Genomic DNA, 16,069 nt, shown 5'->3' on the forward strand with positions numbered 1-16,069 from the left:
ATCGCCACTGCACTTTTCAGTAATTGATTGTTAGGGCACGTGTTCAGATGCAAAATTAATTTTATGGCATGCTTGGCACCATTCTTTCTTATAGCATGACATGCGCAGGTTCATTAGTCACAACTATGTTATAAAAAAAGTAAACAAACAAGTAGAAGGAAAAATTAGAAGTTTTAAGTTAGATTAGGGATCAAATCAAAAAAGTAGTGAAACAAAGGAATAGCAAAAAACGTAACAAAACAAGAGAGGTTGCTATACCTGCACATATGTACTGATGGGCACAAGGTTCATAGAATGAAGTATAGGGATTAAAATTAATGTTTATTAGTATATCTGCAGGTGTAGGCGACCTCTCTTGTTTTGCTATTCTTTTGTTTCACTACTTTTTTGTTCTTTGATCCCTCACCCAATTTAAATTTTTTTCTTCTACTTGTTACATATTTAAACAATAGTGCATGGTGGAAGAAGTTGTTGATTTTAATTTATAGGTTATACCATGAACTTTCCAGTCACACATAATTTTAAAAGTGTTGGTTAAGTTATCTACAGTTAGTTTATAGCTTTGTGTAATAACTACTACACAAAAACAGCCAAGCTGTAAAAAAATGGTTTAACCAACTATGTGGCATTTAAAGACAGTACAACAGTAATTCAACTTACATACAGGTTAATGATTTAGTCACAGAATAGCAGCAACAGCATAACTTTTAAGGTTGATAATTGTTTTTTGAACAGTGATAATAAAAATAAATAATCAAAGACTACTGTATGTATACGACACTTGCATCACAAGGAGCAGTTAGAAAATTTCATGTGTCTAAAAGCATGAAGTATATAAAACAAATTAGACTTTTGTTTATCCATGCAAAAATGGCAAAACTGTATAAAAAGGGTGCAGCCTTCAAAAAGCGTGGGTGAAAAAAAAGTTGTGAAATCAAAGGTGGCAGCCATGACATAACTGCAATCATTATCTCTGTTTTTGCATGAATTTCACTTCTTTTTGTTTTTTAAATACTCCCAAAGTCAACCATAAATTGGCTTTGAGGCCATTTTAACACAAATCTTTGTTCTTCTTATCTAGAGATACAATGACAATCATATAAGGCAAACTAGTGCTCTACCAATGCAGAAAAATACCTATAGTCATCCGATACCAAAAATACCTATACAATAACTAATTAATACCGATTATTGCTCTAGCTGTAATTTTGTGCTTGCTTTTTCATGGCTATTTGCTATAGTACAGTCCATTTATAACTTCACACACATGTGGAATGTTTGGCGTGGTGCCACACAGCACCACGGCACTTGCCATGAAACATTGTTGTGTGGCCCACACCATGTTTGCTGCATGGCACATGCCACACCAGATGTAGCCCTCACTAGCTGCCACGCGTGTGTGTAAACCACAAACTCTACAGTAGTTACATGTACAGTGCTGTACTATAGGGCTGGGACGAAGCTTGAATGTTTCGTGGGTTTAAGGTTAAGTAAACTTCGAATTATAAAAGGATCGATGTTTGTCTTTTCGCAATTGATCTTCATGTGCCACACCCACTTTTGCACCATCAAAGTTTAGCTTGCTACCATAGTTTTAGCCTTAGAACACCTTATAAAGTGATAGATAATGCATTATAAACATCCTTTTAGCCATTACTTGGTGTTTTCCTATGCATGATTGCATGTATAGTGGACACCCCATTTGCAATCGATTGATCGCGTCAGTCAGTACTGCTGCTATGCATTTTCCAATGCTTACAAACTTATTAAATAGTATTGGAAAGATAAAACTTAAGAAGGGCATTGGCTATTATTTAGCCATGAGTGGCAATGGTTCCACATACGTGGCATTGGTTCCACATGTGGCAAACAGAGGACTCCATGCATTGCAATGTCATGGCATGGCAATCTCTTTTTCCATGGGTGGTAATGCCTTGTGCCATGGCATCAGTCCCACGCGTAACTTTTGCTTTTGCCATGGTAACAGTTGCATGGCACCATGCCAAAAATGCCAAGCGTGTGTGAAGTTATAAATGGACTGTACTGTATATAAAGTTTTTTTTAAATTTTATTACTAGGACTGGGTCACATACAACCAAGTACATACATCAACGCGACAACCCCCTGGTGAGGCTATGCATGACTAGGTTGTGAAGGCACGATGAAAACAATTATGATCCTAATCAACTCAATATGGCACAACAGTGGCATCGTAACTAGAGGCCACCGGTAGCTAAGTGCCAGTACATCATTGGTGTGGCAATGGCAAAGTGATGTGTACACAGTATATATACATGCCAAACATACAGGAGAGAGCTATACATTATTGTAGTATTGTATGCAGCAATACCTTATTGGCAACACCGAAGATGGATATTATTCAGCCATGTAGCCAATATACAGCGCAGTATCAACTAGAGGTCACTGGTAACTAAATGCGGCTCATCAGTGGTGTGGCACAGTGATGTGTACACACTATGGCATATACAACTTGCAGGAGATACACAATACTGTATTGTTAGAATATGCAAGCCAGTTAAAGGAAGCCAGCCAGAATCTAGCAAACCAGGTGAAGGCGAAATGTGCGATACAAGCAAACATTAAAACATACCACACTAGTGCTGTGTGATAATCATGAATAATTGATTATTATGAAAAGTTATTATCATTAACAAGAAAATTTTCATTATCACATTATTGTGATAACAGGAAAGTTCCGGATACTTCTGTAAACTACATGTGACCAACCTGAAATTAGACAATGTTGCAATTCCAGGTATAATTTTAGTACTTTTAACTTTTTGTCTCATAATACTGGTTTCCAGATATTGCTATAAAGCAAGCACAACTACATAATGAATGACATAGTGATAAATTATTAGAGACATTACAGTATCTAATCAAGACACACGATACGGCCCAAGAAGCCGGCGCGCCACACCGTATATTGACAGGAAGAAAGAAAACGCGATTTTCACACCTTTGTAGCTCCGTGATCCTTCACCCGATTGGAACCGGTTTTGCTGCAGAGGTGCCCGCCGGGTAGGCCACCCCACATCCCAAATGTGAAGAAAATCGCCTTAGCCATTTCCGAGATATGAGTGCCCAAAAGTTCATTTTTATTTCTTATTATTCTTCGTCTTTTTGCACACTTTGGAAAATTGCTATAAAACACAAACGCGTATTCCGATTACCTTGAAATTTGGCACACGTAAAGGGAGTCCAACGACGAATCCTAGTATCAAATTTAGTGCACATTTGGTGAATGGTTCAGGAGTTATGATCGATTATTCGCGTAAAATAAGATCGATTTGTTGTCACGCCTACAGGGTAAACCGCTTCATGGAATGAGTTGAAAATCGGTTTGTGGATAGATCAACCATTGTAGAGTGCCTTGTGGTGGTTTGAAAACAATCGAAATTAAGATTATGGAGATATGACATGAAACCGAAGGTGTGTAACAATTGCGCGATCGAGATTCGTGAATATTGGAATATTGGCGAGATTCGTGAATAAAAATACCAATAATTTTCACGCCTACCAGGCAAACCGCTTAGAACAGTGAGCTGACAATTGTTATGTAGCTGGAATAGTCATTGTAGAAAGTCCTTGCAGTAGTACAGAACAATTGGTTTACAAACCACTGACTTATGATTCAAAAGCCAACTCCGTGTAGCAAATGCGAAATCGAGATACTCTAATAGAACAGTCACACCCTAATAGAGCATTCACCTAGTTCATGACTTACTCCATTATAGATTTCTATTACATTGCAAGTTATGTTGTAGGGAGTTCAGCAGCAACCAGTTAATATTTTAGACAGTTCAGCTACAATCAAGCCACCTTGCAGAGAGTTCAGCTACAAAGAAACCATCCTGTGGAGAGTTCAGCTGCAAACATATCACCCTGTAGAGAGTTCAGCTACGAAAAGATCACCTTGTAGAGAGTTCAGCTACAAAAAAACCACCATGTAAAGAGTTCAGCTGCAAACAAATCACCCTGTAGAGAATTCAGCTACAAGCAAATCGCCTTGTAGAGGGATCAGCTAGAAGAAGTTACCTAGTAGAGAAGACAGGTACAAAGAAACCACCATGTAGACAGTTCAGCTGCAAACGTATCACCTGTAGAGAGTTCATGCAGCTAGAAACAAATCACCCTGTAGAGAGATCAGCTAGAAGAGGTCACCTTGTAGACAGTTCAGCTACAAAGAAACCATCATGTAGAGAGTTCAGCTGCAAACAAATCACCCTGTAGAGAGTTCAGCTACAAAAAGATCACCCTGTAGAGAGTTCAGCTAGAAGAAGTCACCTTGTAGAGAGTTCAGCTACAAAGAAACCATCGTGTAGAGAGTTCAGCTACAAAGAAACCACCATGTAGAGAGTTTAGCTGCAAACAAATCACCTGTAGAGAGTTCAGCTAGAAACAAATCACCCTGTAGAGAGATCAGCTAGAAGAGGTCACCTTGTAGATAGTTCAGCTACATTTCAAGTCACCCAGTAAAGAGATCAGCTGCAAAATAATATCCTGTGGGGAATAATGGGCATGTAATAAATATATGTATATAATTTGTATAATTACTAATAAAATCAAAAATAATTGAAGTATTAAAAATCTTCTTTAAGTTCTTTTCTTCTTCCTGTGGTAAAGAAAAAAACACATGGGTTAAAAAAGTCCCAAAGCCAGCCATAGGCCGGCTTTACAGTATACAAATACAAAAAGAAGTGATATCTAATCAAAAACAGCCAAACTGTAAAAAAAGGTGCGGACCCAAAAAGGCCATGGTGAAAAAAGATGTGAAATCCAAGGTGGCGGCCAAGAAATGGCTGTGATGGTAGGTTAATGGTAAAAATTTTAATAACGACTATTCAGGTGAATTTGGTGCCAAGACCAAGCGGCACAAAATTCACCTGAATTATCATTATTAAAATTTTTACCATTAACCTACCATCACAGCCATTTCTTGGCCGTCACCTTGGATTTCACATCTTTTTTCACCATGGCCCTTTTGGGGGCCGCACCTTTTTTTACAGCTTGGCTGTTTTTGATTAGATTAGTATTTACATGTGCAGTCAAGTATTGTGATAGTCGTGATAACGAGGTGCATCATTGCAATAACAAAAAATTCATTATCGCACACTCCTATATCACACTATTTATATACAAACAGACAGCGCAGCCAACCAGAGCCTGGCAAGCCAGGTGGAATGATGAAAAGGCAATACAAGTAAACAATACAAACAAACAAACATACTGCTATTAATTTTGTTTCTAGTCTTGTGCAGCTGGCATGGCAAACTTTCTTTCATATTGGGCATCAGGCGTGGCTACCTTAATTAGTTTAGTAGTGTGTGATAAATAGAATAACATGGCTTTTCAGTCACCAGCACAAAAATAGGTAAGTAGTATATATTTGTGCCTTTGTTCAATGGTGATTCTATCCCTGGTTAGTGTATGTCTGTAGGCCTTGTAGTTTTTACATACATCAATTCATTCATTCATTATTTATGACGTAATTTTGACCGCATTTCTTATTATCTTCAGTACTTGGTTGTATAATTACTGGACAGACAGAATAACTGATGTGTCCAGGGGACCAGCCTGGAGTAAGTTACAAAAAGCAATAGTTACAGCAACAAGTACACAGAAAAATTGGGAATTTTCGAGTAGAGTAGGGACCATAGCACATCGATAAAAAATACTGAAACAAGCTGGAGTAGTGCACGATATTAAATCACAGTAAAACAATAAGAAGTGTTATATCCCTACTGTATTCAAGTAGTGCACGATATTAAATCACAGTAAAACAATAAGAAGTGTTATATCCCTACTGTGTTCAAGATACCATAAAGGAAATGCACAATAGGGATATAACACTTCTTATTGTTTTACTGTGGTTTAATATCGTGCACTACTCCAGCTTGTTTCAGTATTTTTTATCGATGTGCTATGGTCCCTACTCTAGTTGAAAATTCCAATATTTTCTATGTACTTGTTGTTAACTTTTTTTGTAAATAATTATTATGACTGGTGAACCCACGCGTTCCACATCGGAAATGCCACCACATGCCCCATTATCGTCTGAAAAGTTAAGTATCCATTATGCTTCGTTGTCAGCTTTGTTCAACCTGTTACACAGCATTTTGAATCAAGAGCTGTTCGAAAACCACCTCTGCAATCCACGCATATACCGAAAGAAAATGGTGCCACGTGTACTCTGGTTATATCAATTATCATCTGAAAAGTGAAGTATCCATTACACTTCGTTGTCGGCTATGTTCAACCCGTTACACAGCAGTACGAATCAAGAACTGTTTGAAAAGCACCTCTGCTATCAAAATAGCCACTATGACAAATACGGACGATTTCCGTTCTTGTTTCCATTACGAAGGGAAGCCGTCATGTACTAACGCCAAATCGACACTTTTCGCTGTCAGCAAAGATGAATGGGACACAAAGGAGGACACTGATAAGTCCATGAAGAATGCATTGTACATACTGCGGTATGCCAAAAGGCACCTGTTGGGCTGAAGCGACATCGAACAGTGAAAAAATCAAGCCCGCAGCCCATTTTTGATTTTAGTTCAATCAGAGGTTGTAGCTGACCCAATTGATCATGTCATAAATGAAACATATCCAACTGTGTTTATATGTGGCTCGAGTGAAACAGCCACAAAGGAATGAAAAATATTGCAGCCTAACTCCTAAACCATTCATCATTGAACCACTGTTGTCAGCTGCTTAACCCACCAAATTTCTACCTTATAAAATGAAAATTCTAGGTTAAATCTACTCAATACTAAAAGTTTATCTACCAATGGTACCATTGGAAAATCTAGATTGTTCTACATAAACATTCTCTGTGTGTTTTATTAGAAGTCCTTGAAAAATATGCATATAACAAAAATAGTTAGCAAATAGTCATAAAGTCTGTAATACAATACTCATTTAGCATTGTTAATCCTTGCCCACTCCACTATCAACTTTGACTATATTTCTAATTATTATGTATAAATATATTTTTCCATTCAGTTCAACCAGAAATATATGTGGAATTAACTGATCAGTTGGAAAATGAGACCTATCCAGTTATATTCACATGTCAAGCTACTGGTGAACCAGTTCCTAACATCAGTTGGTACTTTAATGGTGTTATGATAAATGTGTTAAATACAAGCAAGTACATGATTATGTCATCATCAATAAACACAACTACTATTGAGGGTAGACTGGAAGTGTTTAATGCAGCATCATCTGATGTGGGAACTTATGTTTGTATTGCTACTAATGAACTTGGTAGTGATAGAAGTGTAGGAGTATTGACAGTGAATGGTAAGAAAATGTTCTCCACTAATGTGTGGTCAATATGATCATGTCATGTTATTACAGATGCTGCTGAACTTGTTGAACCATTAGAAGGGAGAACAGAACACATTGAGGAAAGATTAAATATCACACTAACATGTATTGGTGCTGGTCATCCACCTCCTAAAGTTAAATGGAGAAAAGTTGATGGAAGAATTAGTAATAGGACCACAATTAGTAACTCATTAATGTCCACTAATGAAGGGAATGTAACTAGAGTCACTGTTGAGTTGATCATAACAGGATCATATAGAGATGATAGTGGAAGTTATGAATGTTCAGTTAGTAATCTTCTTAACACTGTTACTAACAGTGTCTACCTAACTGTCCAGTGTAAGTGACTACTAGCAACTCTGTATGAGCATGTGTGTCTGTCTGTAGTGTGTCTGTATGTGTTACTGTGTTTTGATGATACTGCAAACAAATAATTAGTACAGATGACCTTTGAATTATTGAAAAAGTTTTGTGTTTGGTAAAGCCTAAGCAGTGGTGTAGCTTGTTAATTGTGTTAAATCTATGTATTTAAGTATGATGTGTGTTAGTTGTATGTGTGTATTGCTTGTATTTTATACCTGTTTGTGCTATATAATGTGCTTTAGCTCTGGTAAGGAAGAACGGCTCATGAAAATTACCAAGAGGATAATAATAAATGAAATCAAATCAATAGCTGATAAAAGTTATTTGAATGAAAAGAATTCAATACTGCAAAAGATTGAGATACTCTAATAGAGCAGTCACCTGCACAGTAAACTCTAATAGAGTAGTCAGGTTTGCCTTTTGTTCTAAAATTTTCTAGCTACACCCTTGCTAATAGTGGGGACTGATTAGAGTATCTAGAGTAAATGTGATATTTCAGTGGGTGTGGTCACCATATACCTTGTTTCTGCTATGCTATTCCTTATAAACCAAGATATGATAGTGTGTCGTGCGGCCCAAGATGCTAGTGTGTCACACCGTGAGTATATTTACAGGAAGAAAAATGTGATTTTCATGCATATGTACCTCCATGATCTCTTATCCGATTGAACCAAATTTGCTACAGACGTGCCTGCCAGGTAGCAGAGTCTACATACCAAATTTGAAGAAAATCGCCCCAGACATTTCCGATATACAAGTGGTCAGAGTTTCATTCATTTCTTTTTAATTTTGCACACTTCACAAAATCCAATAATGAGTACTTCAATTAGAGGCTGAAATTTGGCACACTTAAAAAGGCTCAATCGCAGTACCAAGTTTGGTGGGAATCTGATGAATTACAATCACGGAGTTATGACCAATTATTTGCATAAAATATGATTGAAATTCTGTCACACCCACAGAGTAAACCCCTAGAAGAAATGAGTTGATAATTGGTATATAGATGGAGCAACCATTACAGGAGTACCTTTTTGTGGTTTTAAAGAAATTAAGATAAAGACCATGGAAATATGATACAAAATCCAATCTGTGTCACAATTACACGATCAATTAAGATTCGTGAATAACAAATTTATTAGTTTCCACTCCTACCAGGCAAACCGCTTAGAGCTGAAAATCAGTAAATAGATGGAATAATCATTATAGAAAGTTCTTGCAGTAGTATACAAGAATTAGAGTAAAAGCCACTAAGTAGAGCGGCTAAGCAACAAATTTTAATGAAATTTTTTGCTTTGTGATTAAAGTACCATGGAAGTTGAGTAAGGTAAGAACGTTCAGCTACATAACAAGTCAGTACAGCTATGCAACAAAATCACCCTGTAGAGACTTTAGCAACAAACAAATCACCCACTAACAAGCCACCCTGTAGAGAGATCAGAAGTCACCTGTAGAGTTCAGCCTCCTCCCTGTAGAGACCCATGGAGAACTCAGCTACAAACAAGCCATCCTATAGAAAGATCAACTACAATAAAGTCACCCTGCAGAGAGTTTAGCTGCAAACAAGTCGCCCTGTAAGAAGTTCAGCTACAAACAAGTCATACTGTAGGATTAGAATTATCCCTTATGTGGATGGTGTTCCTTTTACTTGTATATGCATGTATGATACATTCTCCTTTACTTTCAATTTAGTTCAATCAGAGATTGTATCGGATCTAGTTGACCATGTGACAAATGAAACAAACCGAGCTGTGTTTACATGTCAAGCTACTGGTGAACCAGTTCTAAACATCAGTTGGTACTTTAATGGTGTTATGATAAATGTGTCAGATACAAACAAGTACATAATAATGTCAACATCATTAAACACAACTACTACTATTGAGAACACTCTAACAGTATACAATGTAACATCATCTGATGTGGGAACTTACACTTGTAATGCTACCAATATTATTGGAAATGATCGAAGCTTTGGAATACTAACTGTTAATGGTAAACAATTTAATGATGTTAATTTTTTATGAAGTTATCATTACTGTTATAGTGTCACCTGATATCACATCACCATCAGAAGGACAAATACACTACACACAGGAAGGACAAACTACTATACTATCGTGTATTAGTACAGGTTATCCTCCACCACTTGTTGTTTGGGAGAGAAGTGGTGAAATGTTAAGTGAACACATTTCAATATCTAACACAACAATGTCTACCAATATGGGAAATATAACTGAAGTGACAGTTAATTTAACTATTACAAATGTGTCTAGGGAGGACACTGGTTACTACACTTGTTCAGCTAGTAATTTGTTAGGTGGTAATATCAGGAATGTCTCCCTTATTGTTCAGTGTAAGTATTTATGATGTCATGTAGCTGTTTTGTTTTGTAGGAATTGGCCCACATTAATAGTACTATAGTGTGTGTATTGTGTGTTCGTTTACTGCCCACATTGTTTTAGTTCAACCAGAAATCATCATGGAATTAGTTGATCAGTTGGAAAATGAAACTAATCCAACATCATTTACATGTCAAGCTACTGGTGAACCAGTTGCAAACATCAGTTGGTACTTCAATGGTGTTATGATAAATGTGTCAAATACAAGCAAGTACATGATAATGTCAACATCAATAAACACAACTATTATTGAGAGTAGACTAGTAGTTTTTAATGCATTTTCATCTGATGTGGGAACTTATGCTTGCATTGCTACTAATGAACTCGATAGTGATAGAAGTGTAGGAGTATTGACAGTGAATGGTAAGAAAATGTTCTCCACTAATGTGTGGTTAATATGAACATGTCATGTTATTACAGATGCTGCTGAACTTGTTGAACCATTAGAAGGGAGAACAGAACACATTAAGGAAGGATTAAATATCACACTAAGATGTATTGGTGCTGGTCATCCACCTCCTGGAGTTGAATGGAGAAAAGTTGATGGAAAAATTAGTAATAGGACAACAATTAGTAACTCATTAATGTCCACTAATGAAGGGAATGTAACTAGAGTCACTGTTGAGTTGATCATAACAGGATCATATAGAGATGATAGTGGAAGTTATGAATGTTCAGTTAGTAATCTACTTAATACTGTTACCAAAAGTGTCAACGTAACTGTCCAGTGTAAGTGACTACTAGCTATCCTGTTTGAGAGCATGCATCTGTCTGTAATGTGTCTGTGTCTGTATGTGCTATTGTGTTTTGATAATGTAACATTGCTACTTGCAAGCAAATAATACTACATATGACATTTACATTGTCGGGCAAGTTTTATAAATGCTTTGTTTGGTAAAGCCTAAGAGTGGAGACTTATTAGGGTATCTAGAGTAAGCCTCTGCCCTACATGATACTTCAATGGGCAAGGTTACCATATATCTGCTATGCTATTAGTGCGGCTAGGGACATGGTGGCTGTGCTCAATTGCTATGAGTGTTAACTAGATCGTTTATCATTCACTGCTATATTCTTAGAGATCACTAGCCAAATGCTGAATCACATCATACTATCCAGAGTACAACATAACGGTCGGCCCTCGGCCATTTTCCGACCAAGTGATGCTGTTGACCGATCAATGTAGCCGTTGGTCGGCCATTTGTGCCGATCAAATTTTTTACAACTGTAATTCTTTATTATTAACATGTAATATTATAGTTATTATTATTGTCGTATCGTTAACTTTCCATACCGAAGCTATTTAATCATTACGTGAAGTCTCGATCCCTTCGAAGCATCGACTCAATGCGCATGCATAATCTAGAGCACTGCACCTCGTATTTACCCAAATTATCAATTGTGGGTTACTGTCGATGTTGTGAAGAAGCGATCACTACACTGACTACACAAGTGGCGCCTTCCAAGAGAAGAAAAGAAAGTAATGTTTGTGAAGTGGAGGTACGATATTAAGTATAAGATGGCCATTTCGTGGTTATAATCTGTAGAGATGCAGTGGCTGGAGAAAGTGGAATGAAAGTCACGTGATAAAACAGTTCTGCACACGGAAAGTTCGAGAGTAAGTTTTGATCTATTGCTATTCACAAGAGAAACTTTAACAATAGCTAGTTGATAATTCAATCTGTGCTGACTCAACACCACTTGTGACAAAGCACTTAGCCTAGCTAAGTCTACAAACTGGCTGTATAATACATTGATTCATAGTTTTTTTTGTAAAATATATATGCAGAAACACAAATTTTGTACATGTATTACTAATAAACAATTAATTCTCTGTAAAATGTATGTGCTTAAAGTTCAGTGATAAGTAGCTGAAAGTGGTCTCAGATTCAATCTCAGAGTGATCCTTTATCAAAAATTTCCTGGGGGGGGGGGGGGGGGGGGCATGCCCCCAGACCCCCCTGTGTTTCGCACTGCAGGGTGTGCTTCACACACTAGGATAGTACACCTCTATCTTATGGCCATGCAATTTCAGAAATGACCAATCAAATTTACTTTTGATTGGCCATTCTGTCCAAGCAATAATTTCCCCTTATATTGTACACTGCTATCTGTCCAATATACAGAACTGCTTACTAACCATAAATCTAATGTAGTGGCTATTGGCACCAATCGTCAGTATCGGTAAAAGTTATTGACATTGACCAAGCAACTCAAGCATCAATAACGCTAGTTGTATGAAAGTAAGTTTTTGGTGAGTTTGAGGTGGAGGGTTGGAGGGAGCAAAGTGGCCATCCTGGCAAAGCTGGGCCAAAGCTAGCTCGCCTTGAACTCGCCAAAAGCTTAACCTTCATACAGACAGCGAAAGGCATCAGTATGCTACAGGCAAACTTCAGTGTTAGAGGGTCAGGTTCAGCTTTGGTTTCTTCTTCACTGGTCTTCTGAAATATAGAATCCTTTTCAGCTCACATTTATAAGGCATTAATGTTGTTCACTCACCTTACTCAACTGTAACAGTGTGCAGCTCCGTATCCACTTCACTGCTAGTTCCGGCTGGCCATCTGTTTACCCTTCACATGGTTGTTACTGCTGTAGACCTCACACCATCAAATGATTGTGGAGGGGTTTGGTAAGTGTACAAGGCCTCAACAGCCATGGGATATTTTGTTTTGTATTACTTTTTTATTGTAGTGAGGAGGGAAAAAGAATGTAAGGTATTAATATTGGATTTTTTTTCCTTTTTGACAGATACTTGGGATAGCGAGATGTCTGGGGCAAGGCTAGCGATAGTCCCCTCCCAGACTCTTGCTATTATCTTAAGCCAAACCATTTGTTGAGCTGTGCATTACATGAACCTAGTCAGCTGTCATCCTATTGAGGCCTTGTACTATCACATTCCCTCTATCGGGGGATGGAGATGCTGTATCAACAGCAATTACTCTGCTAACATCCCCCGTCGTTGCTGTAGATGTTGTGTGCATAACTTTGAGAGTTTGTTTGAGTATGTTTGTTTAGCAGAAAAAAAAATCTATTTTTGGCCTAAGTAGGGGTGTATTAAAAAGGCAGAGGGTGAACCAGTACTTGCCCTAGTGACAGCGATACTGGTGCAATAACTGTGCAATATGTATTGTAGCTGCTGCCGCCAGTGCTGTTGTTGATGCTTTAAGGACTGCCTCTGCTGTGCATAGCACAAATACTGTGTCTCTGCCGAAGCTGTGCAAGTAACAATCTGTGCAGATAATGAGTTGCTGTGCTGCTGTTACTGCTGGATCTGCTGTTTGACGGTTGCTTCTATTTTGTTTGGCATCGTACCTGTACTGGTGATGACTGGTTACTGCTGCCCTTGCTGTAGCTGCCGTTGTAATGACTGCCACTGTATTTGTACTTAGTTGTGACTTGTTTAAAGCTGTTACTTGTGGTTAGCTCTGGAAAGGGGGAAGAAAAGAAAAAACAGAGCAAAAAAGGAACAGAGCACACACACATACATTATGATACCACATACATAGGGGACCCTTATATGACTTTGAGAGCTAGTATGCATACGTATACCTGCGGGTAATTTGATAGAAAATGCATACATGTGCATATTGGAGATACAATGGTACACTTGTCTAAGATGTTCGGTATAGTTGTGCAATGTGGGTGGGTGGGAACTTGGGGAGCTTTGAGTAGGGCGAAAGGTGATTGTAAAAAACGTGTTCGCCACGCATGCACTATACTTTTTTTACAAGTTCAGCTATTCTCTATTTGATGCCCGTGGTTGTGGCTTGGTCGTTATATAATAGATTATGCAGCGTGTTTGCTGTTCGTTTTCGCTGTTCGTTCCAAAATTAATTCGTTTAAATGATCATTTAAACGTTATGAAAAAAAGAGAAGTTGGTATAACTGCTGGCAGTGGTAGTTGAATGGTTAGCGCAGTGACTGGAGAATAGGTAGCGGCCAAGGGTTGGAGATCTGCTATAGTGCAAATTTTGACTATGTTTTTGTCTAAGTTTTTGCTGGTCAGTTTTAATAGCTTTAGATGGCATTAATAATTGGTGTCAATAGCCTTGTCCTATATCTAAAGACTTGCTATAAACTAAGGAGGTCAATTCTATTGTTTTTTGCTTACATGACAGCAACCGGAATGAAGTTATCAAGCAACAAAGTCTAAACTCCAGCCCAAACAAACAACAGAATCCCAACTATCTATTTACAAAACTGTATTACACTCGAAAGAACTATTCTATACAGTTTACTTACAGTGTAATCCATTCCACAGCTGGTTTCTTCGTGATTTGCCCTACTTTTGCTGTTGCTCATGCATACATATATGCACTCATCTCCACCATTTCACATCTGGGATAAAGCTGCCGACTGTTGTTTTTACTTGTCTCCATCGATGTATAACACTTCCTTTATTATCAAATAATACTTTTCAACTCAAAGAACTATTTAACTCGCCTATTATGAAAGGTTACACTTTGAGCTATTACATAACAAACATGTACTAGTCCAGGAAGTATCCAGTTATCCCAAGAAATGGAATCTCTATGGGCATGTACGCTTCAGTAATAGTGCATCTTGCCATGAAAATCATTTTACAAGTTATAGCAAGGCTAAAGTTTATTCTATGTGTGCTGTCGTATGGTGGAAGTGGCCATTAATGAGTTAAGGGGCATGTTTTCCATGCCTCAGATGTTATTAATGTAGTTATTCAGGGATGTGGTTGCTGAACTTAGTACTATAAGGGCAGCTAGGAATGGTTGTTGTGCTTGATCATGCTTAAGTATAAGGAAAAAAATTAGGATTAGGGTTCACAGAAATAAAGTAGGGAAACAAGGGAGGCCGTCTACACCTTCAGATATACTAGTGAACATTTAATCCCTACTTCAGTCTATGCCCATGACTGAATTAGGGATTAAATGTTCACTAGTATATCTGCAGGTGTAGGTGACCTTCCTTGTTTCCCTACTTTTTCTGTGATCCCTAATCAAACTTAAAATTCCTAATTTTTCCATATACTTGTTTGTTTACCTTTTTGTAACATTATTATGACTGGTGAACCCACGTATACCACTTCAAAAGAATAGATGGTGCCAGAGTTAATGTTTTCATCTGAACGTGCTCCAGCTATCAATCACTGACTAGAAAGTGAAGTAGCCATTGCGCTATGCTTTCAACTATGTTCAGCCCATTACACATTGCTACAAACGAAGAACAGTAGGAGAAGCACCTCTGCAATCAATTCAGTCACCATGGACGATTCACGTTCCCCAGCCCACCAACTGCCATTACTGACTTGAAAGTGAAGTGGCCAGTACGCTTCACTTTCAGCTATGTTCAGCCCATTACACAGCATTACAAACGAAGGACAGTATTAGAAGCACCTCTGCAATCAATCCAGTCACCACAAAAAATACGGACAATTCCTGTTTACAAATGTAGGGAAACTGTGCATCACACTACTGTAAATCAACACTTAGGCCTGTAAGCAAAAAGAAATATCCCATTTAATAATTTTATTTCATAACAATCCATTTGAAACATTTAGGGTTGTACTGAAGGCACTTTTGAGCTTGGTTATACCTAACTAATGCTGCCAAGGCACCAGGAAGGTATTGTGAAGCTGGTTTTTGGGTGATAATTTTGGTCAGAAAATCTCAAACCTTCATGATCCCTAATAGGGTCATTCCATGTCAAATACCAAGGAATTGTAGGGTCACCACTTGGATTTTGACGAAACGTGGTGTATTTGTAGTACCTATGGTGCTTATCACTCATACCAATTTTTAGCCCCATACACCACATAGTTTCTGACAAATAATTATTTTGAATATTTCATGAAAAATTGGTCCGTCTTGAGTTACAAAATCAACTGTAGCTCACCACTATGTTAATTTATTAAAATAAAATTTTCAGTGATTAAAGACTGTTCAGAGATCTTTCAAATAATCTATAAATTATGGGATATC

General features: G+C 37.7%; 1 protein-coding gene across 1 annotated transcript in view; it reads left to right on the forward strand.

Moving 5' to 3' along the window:
• Nucleotides 1-16,069, forward strand: part of LOC136261028 (hemicentin-1-like) — a 121,076-nt gene that overhangs the window by 22,495 nt on the left and 82,512 nt on the right. The window contains exons 8-13 of the mRNA XM_066054993.1: nt 7,030-7,329; nt 7,387-7,695; nt 9,409-9,711; nt 9,764-10,072; nt 10,182-10,481; nt 10,539-10,847. Coding sequence (XP_065911065.1) covers nt 7,030-7,329; nt 7,387-7,695; nt 9,409-9,711; nt 9,764-10,072; nt 10,182-10,481; nt 10,539-10,847 — 1,830 coding nt within the window. The remainder of the gene's footprint in view (nt 1-7,029; nt 7,330-7,386; nt 7,696-9,408; nt 9,712-9,763; nt 10,073-10,181; nt 10,482-10,538; nt 10,848-16,069) is intronic.

This window comes from Dysidea avara, chromosome 7, assembly GCF_963678975.1.
Source record: "Dysidea avara chromosome 7, odDysAvar1.4, whole genome shotgun sequence".
In the NCBI taxonomy this organism is placed as follows: domain Eukaryota; kingdom Metazoa; phylum Porifera; class Demospongiae; order Dictyoceratida; family Dysideidae; genus Dysidea; species Dysidea avara.